A 17,709-nucleotide genomic window follows, 5' to 3' on the forward strand; every position below is an offset into this window, starting at 1 on the left:
AAATGTCCCCGGAGTTCTGCTTTAGGTTACATGCAGGTCTGACCTTTCCTGGTAAAAGTCGAGATTGCCGCATTCCGCCGCATTCCATCGCCTCTCAAGTCTTTCTGTTGGTCAGCTGGCTCACCAATCACCTACGAGATCCAATGGAGCACTGGATCACATTCAGCTTGCACAGCAAACGTGGAGACTTGCATAGAACTGCGGCTGCTTCTGTCTCTGGGCGCACTGATGGTTCTGCTGTGCCGCGGTCACGTGACCTCTGCTTATAATAAGAATGCCCATTTCAACCTCAATCAGGAGACAGAGGGCCTGCCTGCCGACTGGCTAGGTCAGGGGTAGGCAACCTTGGCTCTCCAGCTGTGCTGAAACTACAAATCCCATAAGGCATTGCAAGCCACAGGAATGACACCCAGAGGCAGAAGCATGATGGGATTTGTAGTTTTTCAGCACAGCTGGAGAGTCAAGGTCGCCTACCCCTGGGCTAGGGGGTTACTCCCGCCTATCATGCACCCGGCTGATGCCTATGTGGTTTGACTGAGCCTGGATGAGAGCTTGAGAAAACAGTGTGTTCAGTGGTGCTGTGGATTCGCTGATGACACACACACACCAGCAAGACTGTACTGCAGGGAATCATGTAACAAGAGCCTGCAATCCCACCCTTGTAATGCATGCAAGTCCGTTCTTTTGTTATAAACTCGGCCACCATGAGCCATTCAGGTATCACAGAACAATCACTAAAACAAAATGGGACGTAATTTTTTTAAACTGTAGCAGAAAAAACTGGAGCAGCTGTGCATGGCAACCAATCAGCTTCTCTCTTCAGTTTGTTCAGTTTAGATTTGAAAATGAAAGATAGAAGCTGATTGGTTGCCATGCACAGCTGCTCCAGATTCTGTCTGCTACAGTGTTTCATAAAATCCCCCTCAATGTGTACAACGAGTACCATAGCCGGAATGACCAGGAAATACCCTGAACGTTGCATACAAGGCAGTCCTATAGGTTTGTCATCATCGAATCAATGGACAGCTGAGGTCCTGCAGCCAATCAGTGTCTGTCCTGGTCTTGTGACCATGTATCATTAACCCTTGCTGAAATAGTTATACTCCCCGCCCCCATCAGATCAGCTCTATTTGTGGAAGTGGATATTTACTATCCTGCAATATAACAACATATGACGCGGCATTTCCGGTGTAATATTTACAAACATTCCCTTATTTTGTATACATTCCAATCAGATCTTCTCAGTTTTATATCTTATATCTACTCAAAGTGCATTTCAAGCCATGTTTTGTTTAGTCTTGTATGGAATAGATACAATCCCCCTCACTCTTTTTTCTGCTGATGTGCCCTGATTGGCATGATTTCTCATCACTTCCTGTCCCAGAAACACACAGTGGAAATCACTCCACAGAGAGGGCAAATCTCCTCCTAAGTCACTGGAACAAGCTGGATGATTTCCTTTACTTCCTGTCTGACAAACACAACAGGAAGCAAGTGGAAATCTCACCACCGAGAGCGCAAATCTCCGAAGTCACAGGAACAGGCTGGATGATTTCCTTCACTTTTTGACACACACACACAACAGGAAGTGAGTGGAAGTCTCTCCACAGAGAGGGTAAATCTCCTACGTCACTGGAACAAGCTGGGTGATTTTCCTTCAATTCCTGTCCCAGAGACACAACAGGAAGCGAGTGGAAATCTCTCCACGGAGAGGGCAAATCTCTTCTTAAGTCACTAGAACAAGCTGGATGATTTCCCCTCAAATCCTGTCTCACAGATACAACAGGGAACAAAAGGAAATCTCTCCACAGAGAGGGCAAATCCCCTCTTAAATCATAAGCACGAGCTTGATGATTTCCCTTCACTTCCTGTCTCACAGATACAACAGGAAGAGGGCAAATCCCCTCCTAAGTCACTGGAACAAGCTGGATGGTTTCCCCTACTTCCTGTCCCGGTGACAACTAAGATTTTGCCTTTGTTCATCACTTTCAATCCTGATGACAGTCTGCAAGAAAAACAGAGAGAGCAGTTTGGCCCATCAGCATAGGCAGCAATAACATTCTGATGGGCATTGTAACCTTTCCCTGCGCTGTCCAAAACCAAAATGTATGTATGTATGTATGTATGTATGTATGTATGTATGTACGCAATGTATGCAATGTATGTATGCATGTATATATTTATTTTGTGGATACAATGTCATTCTTCTTTAAATCCTACTTGGCCCCATAGAAGAATGAATGAAGACCATTCTCTGTATGAATAGAACCATTCATGATCATTACAGTTGTTTTGGTACGCGGTGTATTAATGCAGAAACTTGCGTCCTGTGTAAATAAAGTTTTATAAATGGGCGAATATCCGAAATCTGCACATCACAGATCTTCATAGAATCCCGCAGTGTGAATGTGACTATGAAAGAACACGGGAGATATTCTACAAGATCAGACATGTTATCTCCGGACCTGCGTCACGGCGTGGAATCTATCACCGAGCAACGCAAGTCCCAGTGGCTGCACCACCGGCTATTATGCTGCATCCACTTGAAGTATCATGAGACCGCCGTGTACCCCGACCCCGAGGATTCCACTAAAAACCCCCCGCGTTCCCCCGACCCCAAGGCTTCCATTAGACACTGCCGTGTACCCCGAGGCTTCCATTAGACACCGCCGTGTACCCCGAGGCTTCCATTAGACACCGCTGTGTACACCAACCTGAGGCTTCCAACAGACATAATACACCACCATGTACCCCGACCCCGAGGCTTCCATTAGACATAAGACACTGCCGTGTACCCGACCCCGATGCTTCCACTAAGTGTACCAGGACCCCGATGCTTCCACTAGCCATAAGACACTGCCGTGTACCAGGACCCCGATGCTTCCACTAGCCATAAGACACTGCCGTGTACCCGGACCCCGATGCTTCCACTAGCCATAAGACACTGCCGTGTACCAGGACCGAGGCTTCCACTAGCCATAAGACACTGAGGCTTCCACTAGCCATAAGACACTGAGGCTTCCAACAGACATCGTTCACCACACTGGTGGCGGATTCTACAATTTCATATGAACAATTTTTGAAATACGAATCCATGTACAGGACACAGTGAGGGTCAAAACAGGAGAAGATTTACAAACCTTTCGCCCCGCCATATGCTCAGCGAATCCCGTACACACGGCATCCCCATCACTAGATGGCGTCGAGGAATGGAGGAAATCCTTTAGACTGCAGCCTCTCTCCCCCTCCACTCCCGCAATGGACTGCCCCTTGGTGTCATCACGTCGATGACGTCACGGGTGCAGGAGCGGAGGAGGAGGAGACAGGCTCCAGGGACGGGTCAAGCAGCCAGGCGTCTCAGAGGATCGGGTGAGTACATCTTCTTTATCTTAAACCCTGGACCAAAACGAGCAGTTAACCCTAGCAGTGCTGGGACAGACCCACTACATGGGTTAAGAATATTTCTGCCTGGAGTTCGTATTACATACTGAGGGGAATTTATCAAGACTGGAGCAGCTGTGCATGGCAACCAATCAGCATCCACCTTTCATTTTCAAACCTTAACTGAGCAAACTGAAGAGAGAAGCCGATTGGTCGCTCCAGATTCTGCTGTTCCAGTTTTGAGAAATCCCCCCAAAATAAGGAATTGTAAGGCGGTCATTACTAACCTCTCCTCTGTATAACAATAGTGGTCTGGCTGTCATGCTGATCCAGCGCCTTCAGTTCTTTTGGAGTCACTGATCTGGAAGAGCCATCGGGAGTTCTGATCTCACAGATGTATATTGTGCGTGCTTGTTCCAGGTCAGTGACTCCGTACTGAAGCCAAAGACAGCCAGACAACTAAGATTCCTACATGGAGATTTACAATGGCACCTTTAAATAGAGGAGTCTGGTCAGGGACCCGCCACCTGGTCAGGGACCCGCCTCCTGGACACTGTCACTGACCATGCAGCTCAGACTTCACTCTCACTGATTGCTGCGCGAATCAACCTATCGAATCCGGTGCCAGCCAGACAACCAGCAATGGCAACCTCTACACTTCTCTCACTACAGGTCTCTAATATGTTATGTCTCTGGGGAGCCGGAAGCTGGACACACATTGCAATCTGATTGGACAATCTTCTTTTTGAGTTTAAAAGGAGATTGTACAATGACATTGAAACATGTATGAGCGGCTGAAGACATGACTTGTTCTGCAGATTGATCCTAGCCATAAACAGCCACATTCTAGAAAACGATGCCCCCCCGATATGAGTCTCAGCTTGTGACATTTGGGGGCGACTCAGCTTCCCATTGCTGCATACGCAGATCTGCTGAAAATCTCGCCACAAGTGCGACCAACCTCCCCAATCTTCTATGATCCCTGGGCAATGACTGCAGGGGGGTCCCGATGCAGAAACAAGTCTGCCAATGACAGCCAGATATCTCCCCGTCTATGGTCAGCCTGAGAATGGTCATATCTCCAAAACCTGGCGATGAAGGGGTGTGAGCTTGCAAGGAACCAATGACGTGTCTTCCCCACCAATCCCACATGACGGTGGACACACAAGTATCAATGTGATCATCCAATCAATAACTCGATGCAACCAAAATGATCAAATTGAATGATAATCGTAAACCGCAGACCCGATCACTCTCGTCTCAAACCTCCGCCATGTCCGATTGTACGGCCAGAGCATTAATCGGTCGACGCAGCGGACTTTTGCAGATCGATTTCGCGAATATCTGCGCACGTGTCAGAGGACGGATCGGAACTCAGATCGATCACATGATCGTTTTTTTCTAATAGATCGTTTCTGATTTTGTACTCGATGAAGAATCGCTAGTTCACGATCGTTTGTACCCAGATTAGTACGCGTGTGTGTCCACCGTTATCCCCCTCCCCCGGGGTCATGCAGCCCAGTATTGGGCGATCGCTTACCCACGCCGGGCAGTGGCCATTCACCGGCCTCCAGTGCTCGGTACACCCGGCACTGACTCATCTGTAGAGGACACTGCATGGGATGAATGTGCCGGGCCGGCCTGGGATTACCGGCTTCTTCCAGACAACTTTATCCCCCCCTCCTCCTCCTCCAATCCGAGCAGGAAGAGGGGAGCTGCATGGTGCTGGACGGGGCTCAGACTGGGCACCGCAGCTGACACTCTACAAGAGGCCCTGTCATTGTGTGTACAGATGCCTGGGGCCCGTCCAAACTTCTCCCAGAGACTTCCCTGTTCACTGACACCACCCACCTTGTGGAGTACGCAGGCCCCTCTCTCCTCTGCACACAGCTCCAGGCCCAGCAGTGTCACAGCAGCCAACCTCCTGCCGGGTCACCCCCCTCCACCCCTCCCCCCGTCCGTCAGTCCCTACGTCGGTCCCTGCCAGCTCACCACAGAGGACAGGAGGAGGTGTGCGCTGCACCCATCATACCTGAGCAGGTTAACTCCTTCCTCGCCGGAAGCTCTCTGTAGTTTAAAAAAAAAGGGACATTTTAGTCTAGTTAGTTTTTACATTATTTTTTTTAATTTGCAGAGATTTTTTATTTTTTTGCAACAATTCGCTCTATTTGTAGCGACTCTCCAACAATTGTCAATTTTTTAAAATGTATTTAATCTTTTTTATTTACAGCAACCCTCTCATTTTTTAATTGTTTTTTATTTTCAGTGGCAATCAAATTTTTTTATTTTGTTTATTTTATTTGCAGCGATTCTTTTTTAATGGGCAACCAACAATTCTCTAATTTTTTTATTTCTTTTTTAATTACAGCAACCCTCTAATTTTTTTATTATTATTATTTTCAGTGGCAATCTAATTGGTTTATTAGCAGTGATTCTCTTTTTTTTTGCAATGATTTTACCTTTTTTTTTTTTTGGTTGGCAAAGATATTTTTACTTGTTTTGTCATTTGCAGCAACCATCAATTTTTTTTGCAGCAGCAGCAATTCTTTATTTTTATTTTTTCAATGATTGTCTTTTTTTCTTTGCAGCACTTTTATTTGTATTTTATTTTTGCAGTGGTTCTCTTTTCTTAATTGGCAATGATCTCTTTAATTTGTTTTTTTTTTTTACAGCAACAGTCTCAGCAAATCTCTTTTTTTTTATTTGCAGAGATTCTATCATTTGTTTTCCCATTCGCAGCAATTTGCTTTTTTATTTGCAGCAGTTTTAATGTATTTTTATTTTCAGGGATTCTCTTTTTTTGCAGCAATTCTATTATATTGTAAAAAAAATTGTTGAATCTTTAGTTTTTATTTGCAGTAAATCGCCTTGATTTTTATTTTCAGTCTTCTTGATATTATGAAGTGAATTCTCGGGAAGGAAATCGCCGTATGTGCGATGGAATGATTCATTTTACAGCGATTTGTATGTCCGTCTCTCAGCGCGATGAGTTGGAGACGCGTTTCAGATTGGCGTCCACCTCGCTTGCAGCAATCGCGCTTCGTTGCCCTCTATATGGGATTGGCCACAAATCTCGCCGACCCAGCGCTGTCACGCCAATTTAACTTGTAGAAGCGACAAATCTCATCCGAATCACAAAATCGCCAGCGGCGCCATCAATTGATCGCTGCTACAAATCTCCACCACGTATAGCTAGTATTATTGATCAGTATCAGTGACCTGTATAGGTGCCCATACACCGCACGATTATCGTTCGAGAATCGCGGGAAATCCCGCGATCGTACAATAATCGCAAAGTGTATGGAAGGCGTGCAACCGTTTCTACTGTACGGTCGCACGTCTTCCGTCGAACCAGCATGCTAGAAAACCCGACGAGGAACGTACGATTCTCGGCGAGTTGGTGGCCTCCTTGTTCGACAACTGCCGAACGAGCCGGTGTGCTCACGCGCACACAGCCCGTTTGCAGTCATCGGAAGCCCGTCCCTTGTTGCAGTCATCGGAAGCCCGCCTCTCAGGGGGGCGGGCTTGCGATGATCGCAAGTACGATCTGCCTGTCCAAAAGGTGCCCACACACCTTATGATAATCGTACGATAATCGCGGGAAATCGCAAGGTGTGTGGGAGCCGTGCGACCTCTGCTACTGTGAGGTCACACGACTTTTATATTACGAACATGTTCGAAAACCCGCCGAGAATCGTACGATGTTCGGCGGGTGTGTAGCATGTTCGTAAGATAAAAGCCGGACGGGCCGATGTGCGCAAGAGGAAGGGGGCTTGCCCCTGAAACGCGTCAATCTTGGCTGACTGCGGTCGGTGGACGGTGATGTGACCGGATACTACCGTGTTACCGGATACTACCGTGTTACATAGTCGGGGGGATACCATGTTGGGTCAACAGACAGTGTGGCCTCTCGTTTGTTGTTAAAGCCTGATGAAAACGTTTGTTTGTGAGTACTTTTATCCCTTGTTTTATTTATTGTAATAAACGATTTTACACACGGAGGTGGCGCTCTGTTCCCTTTTGTTTTCGGTGGGCGCAAGTGCACACTGCCCGTTCGGCATTGCGGTCATCAGAAGCCCGCTCCTCAGCGGGGCGCGGCTTGCGATCATCGCAAGTACGATCTGCCTGTCCAAGATGGGCAGATCGTACGTTTTTTTAATTACCTTACAACCATCGCAAGACAAAAGTCTTGCGAGGGTTATAAAGTGTATGGCCACCTTATCAGTGATTTGTATTATTGATCTGTATCAGTGACCTGTATTATTGATCAGTGACCTGCATCAATGACTAACTAGGGAAGGTGAAATATTAGCAGCCAATGCATTCTAATCAGGAAGAATTGTCTTCAGCTCCCGAGGTCAGCCATGAATTGTTCTAAATCTCATTTACGGCTTGGTAACAATATATAAATATTTGGATGTCCAGAGGCTGACGAGTTTTACCCGATCTCCTGTTCAATAAGGCTCTTTATAGGGCAATAATAGCTGCAGACAGCGGTGACACAAGGGGGGTGTGCGGCCCGCACAGGGTGACACCATCATGTCTGACAGTCATTTTCGAGTCACCCTCTCTGAAAAGCCAGGCACGCGGTCATGGACCCAGTGATAAGGTATGCTGACGGGTCCCCTCCTCTCTTTGCCAGCGTCCATCGCCTAGATAAGCACGCGTGACGTCACACGCATGCGTGAAGATGTACCAGAGTCAGCAGTAGGATTGCGACCTGTCCTGGATTCATTCGGACAGTTCGGGTTTCATGGCAGCCGATACCCGGGCACAAGATGTCAGGCCCCCCCCTGAAAATAGTCTCAACTATGATATTTACATATGAATAAGCCAAAACTCATTCTCTCCAAAAAAATCTCCGCGTTTCGCTAGAGTGTTCGGGTTTTACATGTAGAAAAGGTAGCAACTCCAGTCAGCCAGCAGCTGCTCCGGGTGACACCATGCCTGGGGACGCCCCTGGCAGCAGAAATCTATAGTCGTTTCTACATATCTCCCCCCCCCCCCATGACATTTAGTTTGCTGAACCACAGTGTGCCCTGGACAACGGCCATTTTTTAAAGAAAATCCTTGTTTTCACTGCTCTTCATCCTTTGTTGCATCTCCTGCAGCCTCTTTACAGCCACTTCCTGTCTACATTCACTCCAGTGATGGCATTTCTCAGGGCGAGTTTCCCCAATGGTGACAACAATAGATCTGTAATGTATGCCGAAACTGCCACTTGAATAGTCTTCCTAGGATGGAGGAGTGAAAGGCCTGTCTGGAATACTTCCTGGAGATAAGGCTGTCAAGGGTTGTCCCCAGTGCTGCGCGCATGAAAATTAAAATCCTCTTCCCGTGGTCACATGATTTGTATTGAAAAGGTGGATCAGAGCAAACACGGCGATTAGGAGAGATCATGTGACTGAAGATTGAGGTTTTTTTTATGGGACCAGCACAAGGCCGGGCCTTGGTTGGCCGTGTGGGAAATCCGGCCCTGATGACACCTGCGTCATGCTATTGTGTAATCAGGCCCTATACAAAGCAAAGCGCTTTGCCTCCTCTTTGTGTTAGGTCTGCGTTGGGTAGTATTGGCCATCGTAGCCCAGCAGGTCTGGCATGAGAGGGTTGCACACTTTCATTTGCACGTGTACAATGTTGTCACGGAGCTAGTTTACCATTTGAAGGATGTGGATTTATAGCCAGCCCCAGGAAATGTGCGTATTTGTCACCGAAGGGGTTAACAGAACCGGAGTAAGAAGCCATCTAAACAAAGGTTAGATACTACAACTTTAGATGACGGGGGATCGTCTACAATGTGTACCACCCAAAATCCAGACTTCTATTGTAACTGTATACGTTTCACACACATACAATTACATGAGAAGTGCAGATTTAGGGGAATCGTGTACAGTACACCGTGTACCACTAGGGTTGCCACCTTTTCTTCAAGCGAAACCCAAAAACTCTAGCGACCGATTTTTTTGGGAGAATGAGTCGCGGCTTGTTCATATGTAAATATCACAGTTATCATCATCAAGGATTTATAGAGCGCCAACAGTTTGCGCAGCGCTTTACAGGAAGACATTACAAGCACAATACAAGTCAAGACAAGATGGTAAGGTGAGACTATTTTCAGTGGGGAGGGGGGCGCCAGTAGCCCCTATCTTAATTTTGGTTGCCCCTGTCTGCCTGTCATCTCGTGTCCGGGTTTCTGCTGCCATGAAACCCGAACATATCATTCAAAACCCGGACTGTACAGGTGAATCCCGGACAGGTGGCAACTCTATGTACCACCCCAAATCCTGACTTCTATTGTAACTGTATACGTTTCACACACATACAATTACATGAGAAGTTTATATTGAAGGCGATATAAATACAATGACATTAGAAGGGTGATAGTGATACACCCTGTACCTCCCTAAATCCCGACTTCTAATGTAACTGTATACGTTTCACACACATGGGAAGTTTGGATTGAAGGGGATATAAATACAATTACATTAGAAGTGCAGATTTTAGGAGGATCGAGTACACCGTGTACCACCCAAAATCCCGACTTCTAATGTAACTGTATACATTTCACACACATACAATTACATGAGAAGTTTGGATTGAAGGTGTGCATACAATCACATTGCAACATTGATCAACAAGAATCTACAACTTACTGGAGTCACTGGTGCTGCTTCCTGGTTCTTCTACCACTTGAAGGGTTAACAGTGCCGCATGGTAGACGCTGTCTGGCTACAAAGGTGCGTGGGAATGGATGTGACAAAGCTTACACACTGGACAGAAGGGACACCTTGCAGGTCATCAGACTGTCACCACTGGGCTCTCCAGTGCAATGCTGAGTGGTGTCTGATTATCCGGACTTGGTACAATCCACAGTGACAACTCTCCCCCCCTCCTCCAGCATAGCAGTGGTTTAATCCGATCACAGGATTATTTACCTGGGGCGTGTTCCTCCTCCTCAGACAGGTGAGGAGACCACACCTCTTCTTAAAGGGGCAGCGGGTCTGAATTATGAAAACTGGAGAAAGAGTCTTTCTTTGTAGCATGATTAGAGCTCGTTCACACCTGCGATTTTTAGCGCAGTCACAATGCAGTGGTGTGAACAGGCCCTTTGTCTGATCATTCAGCATTTGCAGCGTGTCTGGTGAGGTTCTATCATGTTGGATCAGAATCTCTGAGGGTCTATTTATATATTTGCAGTGTAGTAACGCACGTTTCAAAAGTGGCTCTGCCATTAATTTTGAATGGCACCACAATGCACTCGGGCAACGCACACATGTGCTGTAGCATGTCGCAATGCATAGCAACACATCATAGTGTGTCGTGTTACAAATGTTGTGACACGTTTGGGACATTTTTGCTATTGGCAGCCCATTATTTTCAATGAGCTCTGGTAGTAATGAACCCTTGCAGTGGGGTAACTGCTCATTTTGGTCTAGTGGGCTAAAATAAAGCCACCTGGCTGACAGACTAATTCCTGCAGCCTCTTCTCCCCCTGTACTCCGGCAGTCTAAGGCCCCATTCACACCTAGGCGTATTGTAATATGCGCGTCTGTCGCGCGACCGTCACGCGTTTTTTTACCGCGATTTGTGGTAAAAACGTTGCGCGATTCCAAAGGCTACTTGGCTGTATCTAAATGGAAAACGCCCTACAAAACGGCCCAAAGTAGTCCCGGGACCTTTTCAGGCGTGGGCCGTTTTGTAGGGCGTTAGGGACGGGCGGAAATACGCCTAGGTGGGAACGAGGGCATTGACTACAATGCTATTAATTTTTTTGACCATTTTGTAGAGCGTTCGTCGAGCGTAGGACGCGCTACAAAACGGTCAGTTGTGAACGCAGCCTAAGGACCCGTGTCGTCATCACGTGTATTGCAAGCACATTAGACATAGGATGCTGAGAGACATTCCATCACTGTAGTGGAGGGGGAGGAACAGAGCGTTCACTGCCGCAGGACTGAGGATCAGGCGAGTATATCTACTTTTTATTCCAGAACCTATTAAAAATAAAAAAGGAGCAGTTAACCCTTGCAGTGCGGGTGTATCCTCACTGCAAGGGTTAATTTTTACAATTCTTGGAGTGCATGTTACGGCTCTTATACACCAGTGGGCATGCATCACACTAATACACGGTACAAGGCATGTTGTGCCAATTATTCTGAATGGTGACCGCAATGCTGAACGGGCAGTGTGCGCTTGCACACACCGGCCCGTGCGGCAGTTATCTTATGAGCATGCCACACACCCGCCGAAAATCGCACAATTCTCGGCTGGTTTTCAAACATGTTCGTAAGACAAAAGTCGTGCGACCGTACAGTAGAAACGGTCGAACGCCTTCCACACACCCTGCGATTATCGTACGATAATCGTAAGGTGTGCGGGGACCTTTACTGACCAATTAGTTGCTGATCTGGTCAGGGGGTGCCTCTGTACCACATAGTTGATGGTAGGTCTAAGGCTGGGCACACACCTTACAACCATCGCAGGACTTTTGTCTTGCGATGGTTGTAAGGTACTTAAAAAAACGTACGATCTGCCTATGTTGCATAGGCAGATCGTACTTGCGATGATCGCAAGCCACGCCCCCTGAGGGGCGGGCTTCCGATGACCGCAATGCCGAATGGGCAGTGTGCGCTTGCGCACACCGGCCCGTGCGGCTGTTATCGTACGGACATGCCACAAACCCGCCGAACATCGTACGATGCTCGGCGGGTTTTCGAACATGTCCGTAAGTTTAAAGTCGTGCGACCTTACAGTAGTAGAGGTCCGGCTTGAATGAAGGAAAAGGATGAATCAGTTGCTAGCGGCAACACAGCCAGTTTCATTCCCAGACTCTGATTCGAAGCCAGGCAGTTGCAGTATACAACCAGCAACGTTTCTCTTATATTTTTGGGCTCGGCTGTCAGCAGGGGGGCATAAGCCGCTCTCCCGGGAGCTGTTCTAGTTGCCGTGGCAACCGAGATCGGTCCAGTGCGGCTGCAAACCGTGTTTATGAAGCACTGGGCCGTAAATGATGCGAACCTATAAAAATCCCATACAGCCGAGGCAATGCAGAAATGTTTTTATTGAACACAACAAAATGGCAATTTAAATAAAAACAAAAAAAGCAGGATAAACCACAGAAAACGGCGGGAAAGTCGGCCACGCGGCTAAACAAAGTCCTTTAGACCCGGCAGCGTCGGCACCGTGTCACCCACAGGTATAAATACATAAATACCCCACATCCTGAGCGGTCCGGTCCAGAAACAATCCCGCTGGGCATTTACAAAACGTATAGAAGAAAAAAGAAAGTCACTGAGCGCTCTCCGGCGGGGCGAGCGGAGAGGGCGTTGCATTGATGAGGGCCGACATTGCAGCAAATAAAGGCATTACATTGGAATTCTCTGCTCCGTGGGGTGCGTCCTTCCAGGCGGCCATATTGTAGCTGGATCCCAGCGGCCTAGCGCGTTACAAGGAATCATTTTCTTCTCAAACATGTTAACAAGCAACGGCAAAGTGCAGTATCCATGGCAACCAGAATGTATTTTTACTTCAAGTGGACCGATCAGTAACTTCACAAGTCGGCATGAATCCATTTCTGACGTGTCCAAATATACAGCAACAGGATCACTTAAAAAGCGACATTTCCTCATCCTCCTCTCGCATGGTGAGAGGCTGGCGCAGGGGGCTAATCTGTGTCAGGCATTTGTGAAAACAGTCCCCGGGATTGCCGTGGCTGTGTCATGTCCGGGCCGGCATCTCAGTGCAGGAAAGAGATGCTGACCCTGGAGGATGACTGAACAAAGATGGCGCTTGTCCTGGAGAGAGAAGCGGCTGCAGGCACTGCCAATGACTATTGCGTGTACATTACCACTGTGTTACTTAGCATGCATGCACTACATATGAAAACATACATCCACCTAGGTCCACCTAAACCTACATGAGGGGAGATCAAAACGGGAGCGGTTACCAATTTCAACCAATCAGCTTCCCTCTTCAGTCTGTTCAGTTAAGCTTTGAAAATGAAAAGGTAGATGCTGATTGGTTGTCATGCACAGCTGCTCCAGTTTTGATACATTCCCCTCATTGTGATTGCAAAATGCAAGTTACTGCATTTTGCCTGGTTGTCTCAAGTCATAAAGCCCAATTTCAGTCAAAATCGTTTAGTGTAGTGTGTGTGTGTGGCGAGATGGAAAAAAAAAAGTGTCAAGAAGAGTTAAAAACTCTGGTTTTCAGGGCTGTCTGGGTCTCTGTTGGGGAGAACTCACTTCCTGTCCATCACTTCCTGTCCTGGTAATTGGGGGTCACAGACACAGGAAGTGATAGGAAATCTCTCCACGTAGACACATATCAAAGTGATACACTTTAAGTCAGAGGTAGCCAAACTCCGGCCCTCCAGCTGTGGTGGAACTACAAATCCCATGAGGCATTGCAAGATTCTCACAGCCACAGACATGACTCCCGGAGAGAGATGCATCATGGGATTTGTAGTTTCACCACAGCTGGAGGGCCGGAGTTTGGCTACCCCTGGTTTAAGTAGTAGAGCCCGGGAGGGTTAGTACCCCCAGTTAGGTTTTCTTTGCCATTTGTGCCTTCCTGTGCCAGCACTGCAGCACCAACTACCCTTGTTGCTTGCCTTTTGCACAGTAAAATGTAAGAGAAAATCTCCCCAGTGGGGACACAGACATTCAGAAATACTCAATAGACAATCTAACCTCTACCCATACAATCCAACATGAAAGAGCAACTCCGGGATCAGCAAATATTGTCAACATACAAAAGTCCTGTGTATTCTGAGTCTGTGCCTTGTCTATTTCTTCCAGATCTGTGCAGTAATACAGTGCAAGACTTGGAGCTTCCTGTAATAAAGACCGGTCACTGCTGCTTTCTCTACTTGTGCAGGTTGACTGGTCTTGTCTCCGCCCCCTCCTGTAATAAAGACCGGTCATTGCTGCTCTCTCTCCATGTGCAGGGTGACAGGTCTTGTCTCCGCCCTCTCCTGTAATAAAGACCGGTCATTGCTGCTCCCTCCCCTTGTGCAGGGTGACTGGTCTCGTCTCCGCCCCCTTCTGAAAAAGATCACTCACTGCTGCTCTCTCTCCTTGTGTAGGGTGACTGGTCTTGTATCCGCCCCCTCCTGTAATAAAGACCACTCACTGCTGCTCTCTATCCTTGTGCAGGGTGACTGGTCTCGTCTCTGCCTCCTCCTGTAGTGGGTGGAGTCTGCTGGGCTCCTCCCACAGCTCTGCTCTCTGCACAGACTGTGTACAGCACAGTGATGATGTCACAACTACAATTTTCCAGGTAATATCTGGGTTTGCAGAGACATCGGGTGCACACAAAGTGGATTTATAGCCTTTGTTATTATTGAGGAATATATTTCGGAGTTCAGCTTTAACATTTCTATCCCATAATAATAAATAATAAAAAAAAGGCTTGGGCTGAAGTTGGGCTTTAAGTCCTATCCCTAGCTAATACAAAGGAAAACAGCGATAGTTCCTACAACAACCAATGTGACTCCAGCTGTCATTTTAGTCCAGGCTAAAAATCAGTAAGATGTTCCCTCATTGGCTAGTCTCCCTTTGCTGCAGTTCTCATAAATGAACCTCAGTGGAGCCAAAAAGCTGAGATCTTCTTAAAGGGAGAGAGGGAGAGGGAGGGGGAGATCATTAATTAAAAAGGCCTCCAACCTGTGTTGAGGCAGCGCAGGGGACGGGTTGTGTTGCTTGCACAGGGAAGGGGTTGTGTTATTTGCGCAGGGGAGGGGTTGTGCTGCTTGCGCAGGGGTTGTGCTGCTTGCGCAGGGGAGGGGTTGTGCTGCTTGCGCAGGGGTTGTGCTGCTTGCGGAGGGGTTGTGCTGCTTGCGCAGGGGAGGGGTTGTGCTGCTTGCGCAGGGGAGGGGTTGTGCTGCTTGCGCAGGGGAGGGGTTGTGCTGCTTGCTCACGGCCTGTGCACTGGTAGCTGACCTGTAATAGCGAATTCTGATTGAAAAACGGTCCTCGCCGGAGACTGCGGATAACACTGGCCGCCTTGTTTGTCCTCAGAGCAGTGAGCAATGCTATAAGGTTGGCTTCATGCTCGGGAGCACAAGCCCTTGCCAAGCATCTAATAAACGCAGGAACGGAGCCTCGGTGTACATGTGCGCAGTCAGGAGACAGCGCGGCTGCCCGTTTCCTTTTTAATTTTTTCAAGTCTTGGTCACCTCTGTATTACATTGCTGCCACCCCACCAGCAGAGCGGTTTGACAGCAGGTGACCACGCTTGCTTTAGAGGATCCTTTCCATTCAGCGCCCATTTGAATGCAGCCTAAAAGGGCAAATAAAGACTAAGGAGACACTAGTCTGCTCTGCCACTCATGAATGGAGGAAGAAGCCCCCTAAACACGGAACTACCTAAAGGGAAGAAAGGGAAGGGGGAGAAACATTCCCCAGCAACTAGGGACCTCGGTAGATTAAAATAGGGAAGGGAGATAAAGGGGAAGATAAAAACAAAAAGGGATCTATGTCACATTCTGGATGACAGGAAATGAGGGGACACCCAGGGGGCTGCATGGGCAGAAGCCCCTCAAAGATACAGTAAAGACAATAAAACATTGGTCACAGAGCCCCTGAGAGCTGGCCTGCAATATGCAGCACCAACAATGGGGTTAGCGTGAAGCAACAACAAAAACAAAATGTAAAAAAACTGGAAGCATTGTATCTCAGTCTGGCGGCTTGACAATTTGTGGTCAATGTTTGATGACAGGAGGTGATTTGTCCTCTATTACACTCTGCAGTAGCTGTTGAGTTCAGCAGAGGGCCAATCTGCCCACACTCAGTGCTTGTTAACACTTGTGTGTTGTGGCAATGCACCTGATCTCTGCGAGTGACACCCCACACATGCCCCCCATGCATTGCAGCGTAAGACAACACATACACAGTGCTTTGTATAAAAATGTCATGCATGTTTTTTCTATTCCGATGTGATGCGCTGGCAGCCCATGTATAATGAATGGGCTGCCTAATGCAATGCATTCCATAATGTGCGTTAAGTCTCGTGCACACTGCAATGGAACGCTTTAGGGGTCTTCAAGAACCGCCTGCAAACTGTCCAAGATTAACAGATTTGGAGAAGTTTTTTAAACATGAAAGCAACTGCCCCTGGACAGGCTTGTAAGCCCTCAGGGGCAGGGCCCTCCTTACCATCTTGTCTTGTATTGTGATTGTAATGTCTTCCTTATATTGTAAAGTGCTGTGCAAACTGTTGGCGCTATACAAATCCTGTATAATAATAATCATAATGGTACCATGGAGGCCGGAATCTCACCATCCTAATTCTCTGGCTTCATTGCTGCCAGATCTCCTAAAGGTACCACAGATGGGAATATTTTCATACAATAACATCTTTCAAACTATGTGCGTCCTTTAATTGCTAACCAGACCATCTTCTGGCCTACATGCCCATAGTCTGGAATTCCATTTATTTGAAAATTGTAAATGTCCATTTATCGTAAACAATAACAATGTTAAAGGTCAAGTACACGCGAGAACCATATTTCAGTCTTTGTGAGGATGCTGATAGGCTGAATCACAAGTTGGGTGAGGTATAAGCACATGACTTTCCCACTTATGTCCAACTGTCACTGGCAGACAGAGGCACCTTGGATATGACCATGTGGTAGGAGGCGGAGACACAAAATCTTACCACTTGAATCTTCGGGAGACATCGGAGGCTGGCAGGAAATACCGCCCAGCCGTGCTCACCCAACATTGAATTAGGCCTTTGATAAATACATTTCTGACCTCGATGAGCACTTTTTGCATCCACATAATATTAGCAGACATCTCCATGTACCGTCCAAGTCTGACACTGATTCCATATCGCCCTTTGGACTCGGTGTACTATTATCATGTTGGAAAGGTCCATTTTGAATGATCATTTCTGCCTGAGGATACCAAGGGGTGAGCAGCCGCACTCATAATTTTTGCCTGAAGGAACTTTAACAAAGCACCCGATATTAGCCCATAGTTGGACAGCAGATGATTGAGGTGTGGAGGTAGAGGATCCCTGTTTAGTAATAGGTGATTGCCATCTGTACAACGGCAACAACCACCAATCCCCCCATGCCCCCACTGTGCAAATCGCTTCCCAAAATTCAGTTTCCTATAAAAGGTTATAAACAGAACATTATCTACCGTCAGAAAAAGTTTTTGGGAGGGGGGGTATAAAGTACCCTAGATACTCCATTGAGTGTTAGCTAATGCAAATGAGTCCTACGTCCTGGTAATACAGAGCAAGGCGCGCTGCACTTAAGTCATGAAATTAAGTCATGTGACCTTTAGTAGAAGGGTTACAGGTTCTCAAAAGGACAAGAAA

General features: G+C 47.3%; 1 protein-coding gene across 1 annotated transcript in view; it reads right to left on the reverse strand.

The window, feature by feature from the left end:
* Positions 1–5,059, reverse strand: part of LOC108786510 — a 6,534-nt gene extending 1,475 nt beyond the window's left edge. Inside the window, exon 1 of the mRNA XM_018555827.1 lies at positions 4,922–5,059. Within this exon, the coding sequence (XP_018411329.1) occupies positions 4,922–5,000 (79 nt within the window). The 5' untranslated portion in view covers positions 5,001–5,059. The remainder of the gene's footprint in view (positions 1–4,921) is intronic.
* Between the last annotated feature and the right edge of the window lie 12,650 nt (positions 5,060–17,709).

The sequence above is a fragment of the Nanorana parkeri genome, unplaced genomic scaffold, assembly GCF_000935625.1.
Source record: "Nanorana parkeri isolate BGI_ZX_2015 unplaced genomic scaffold, ASM93562v1 scaffold215, whole genome shotgun sequence".
NCBI lineage: Eukaryota > Metazoa > Chordata > Amphibia > Anura > Dicroglossidae > Nanorana > Nanorana parkeri.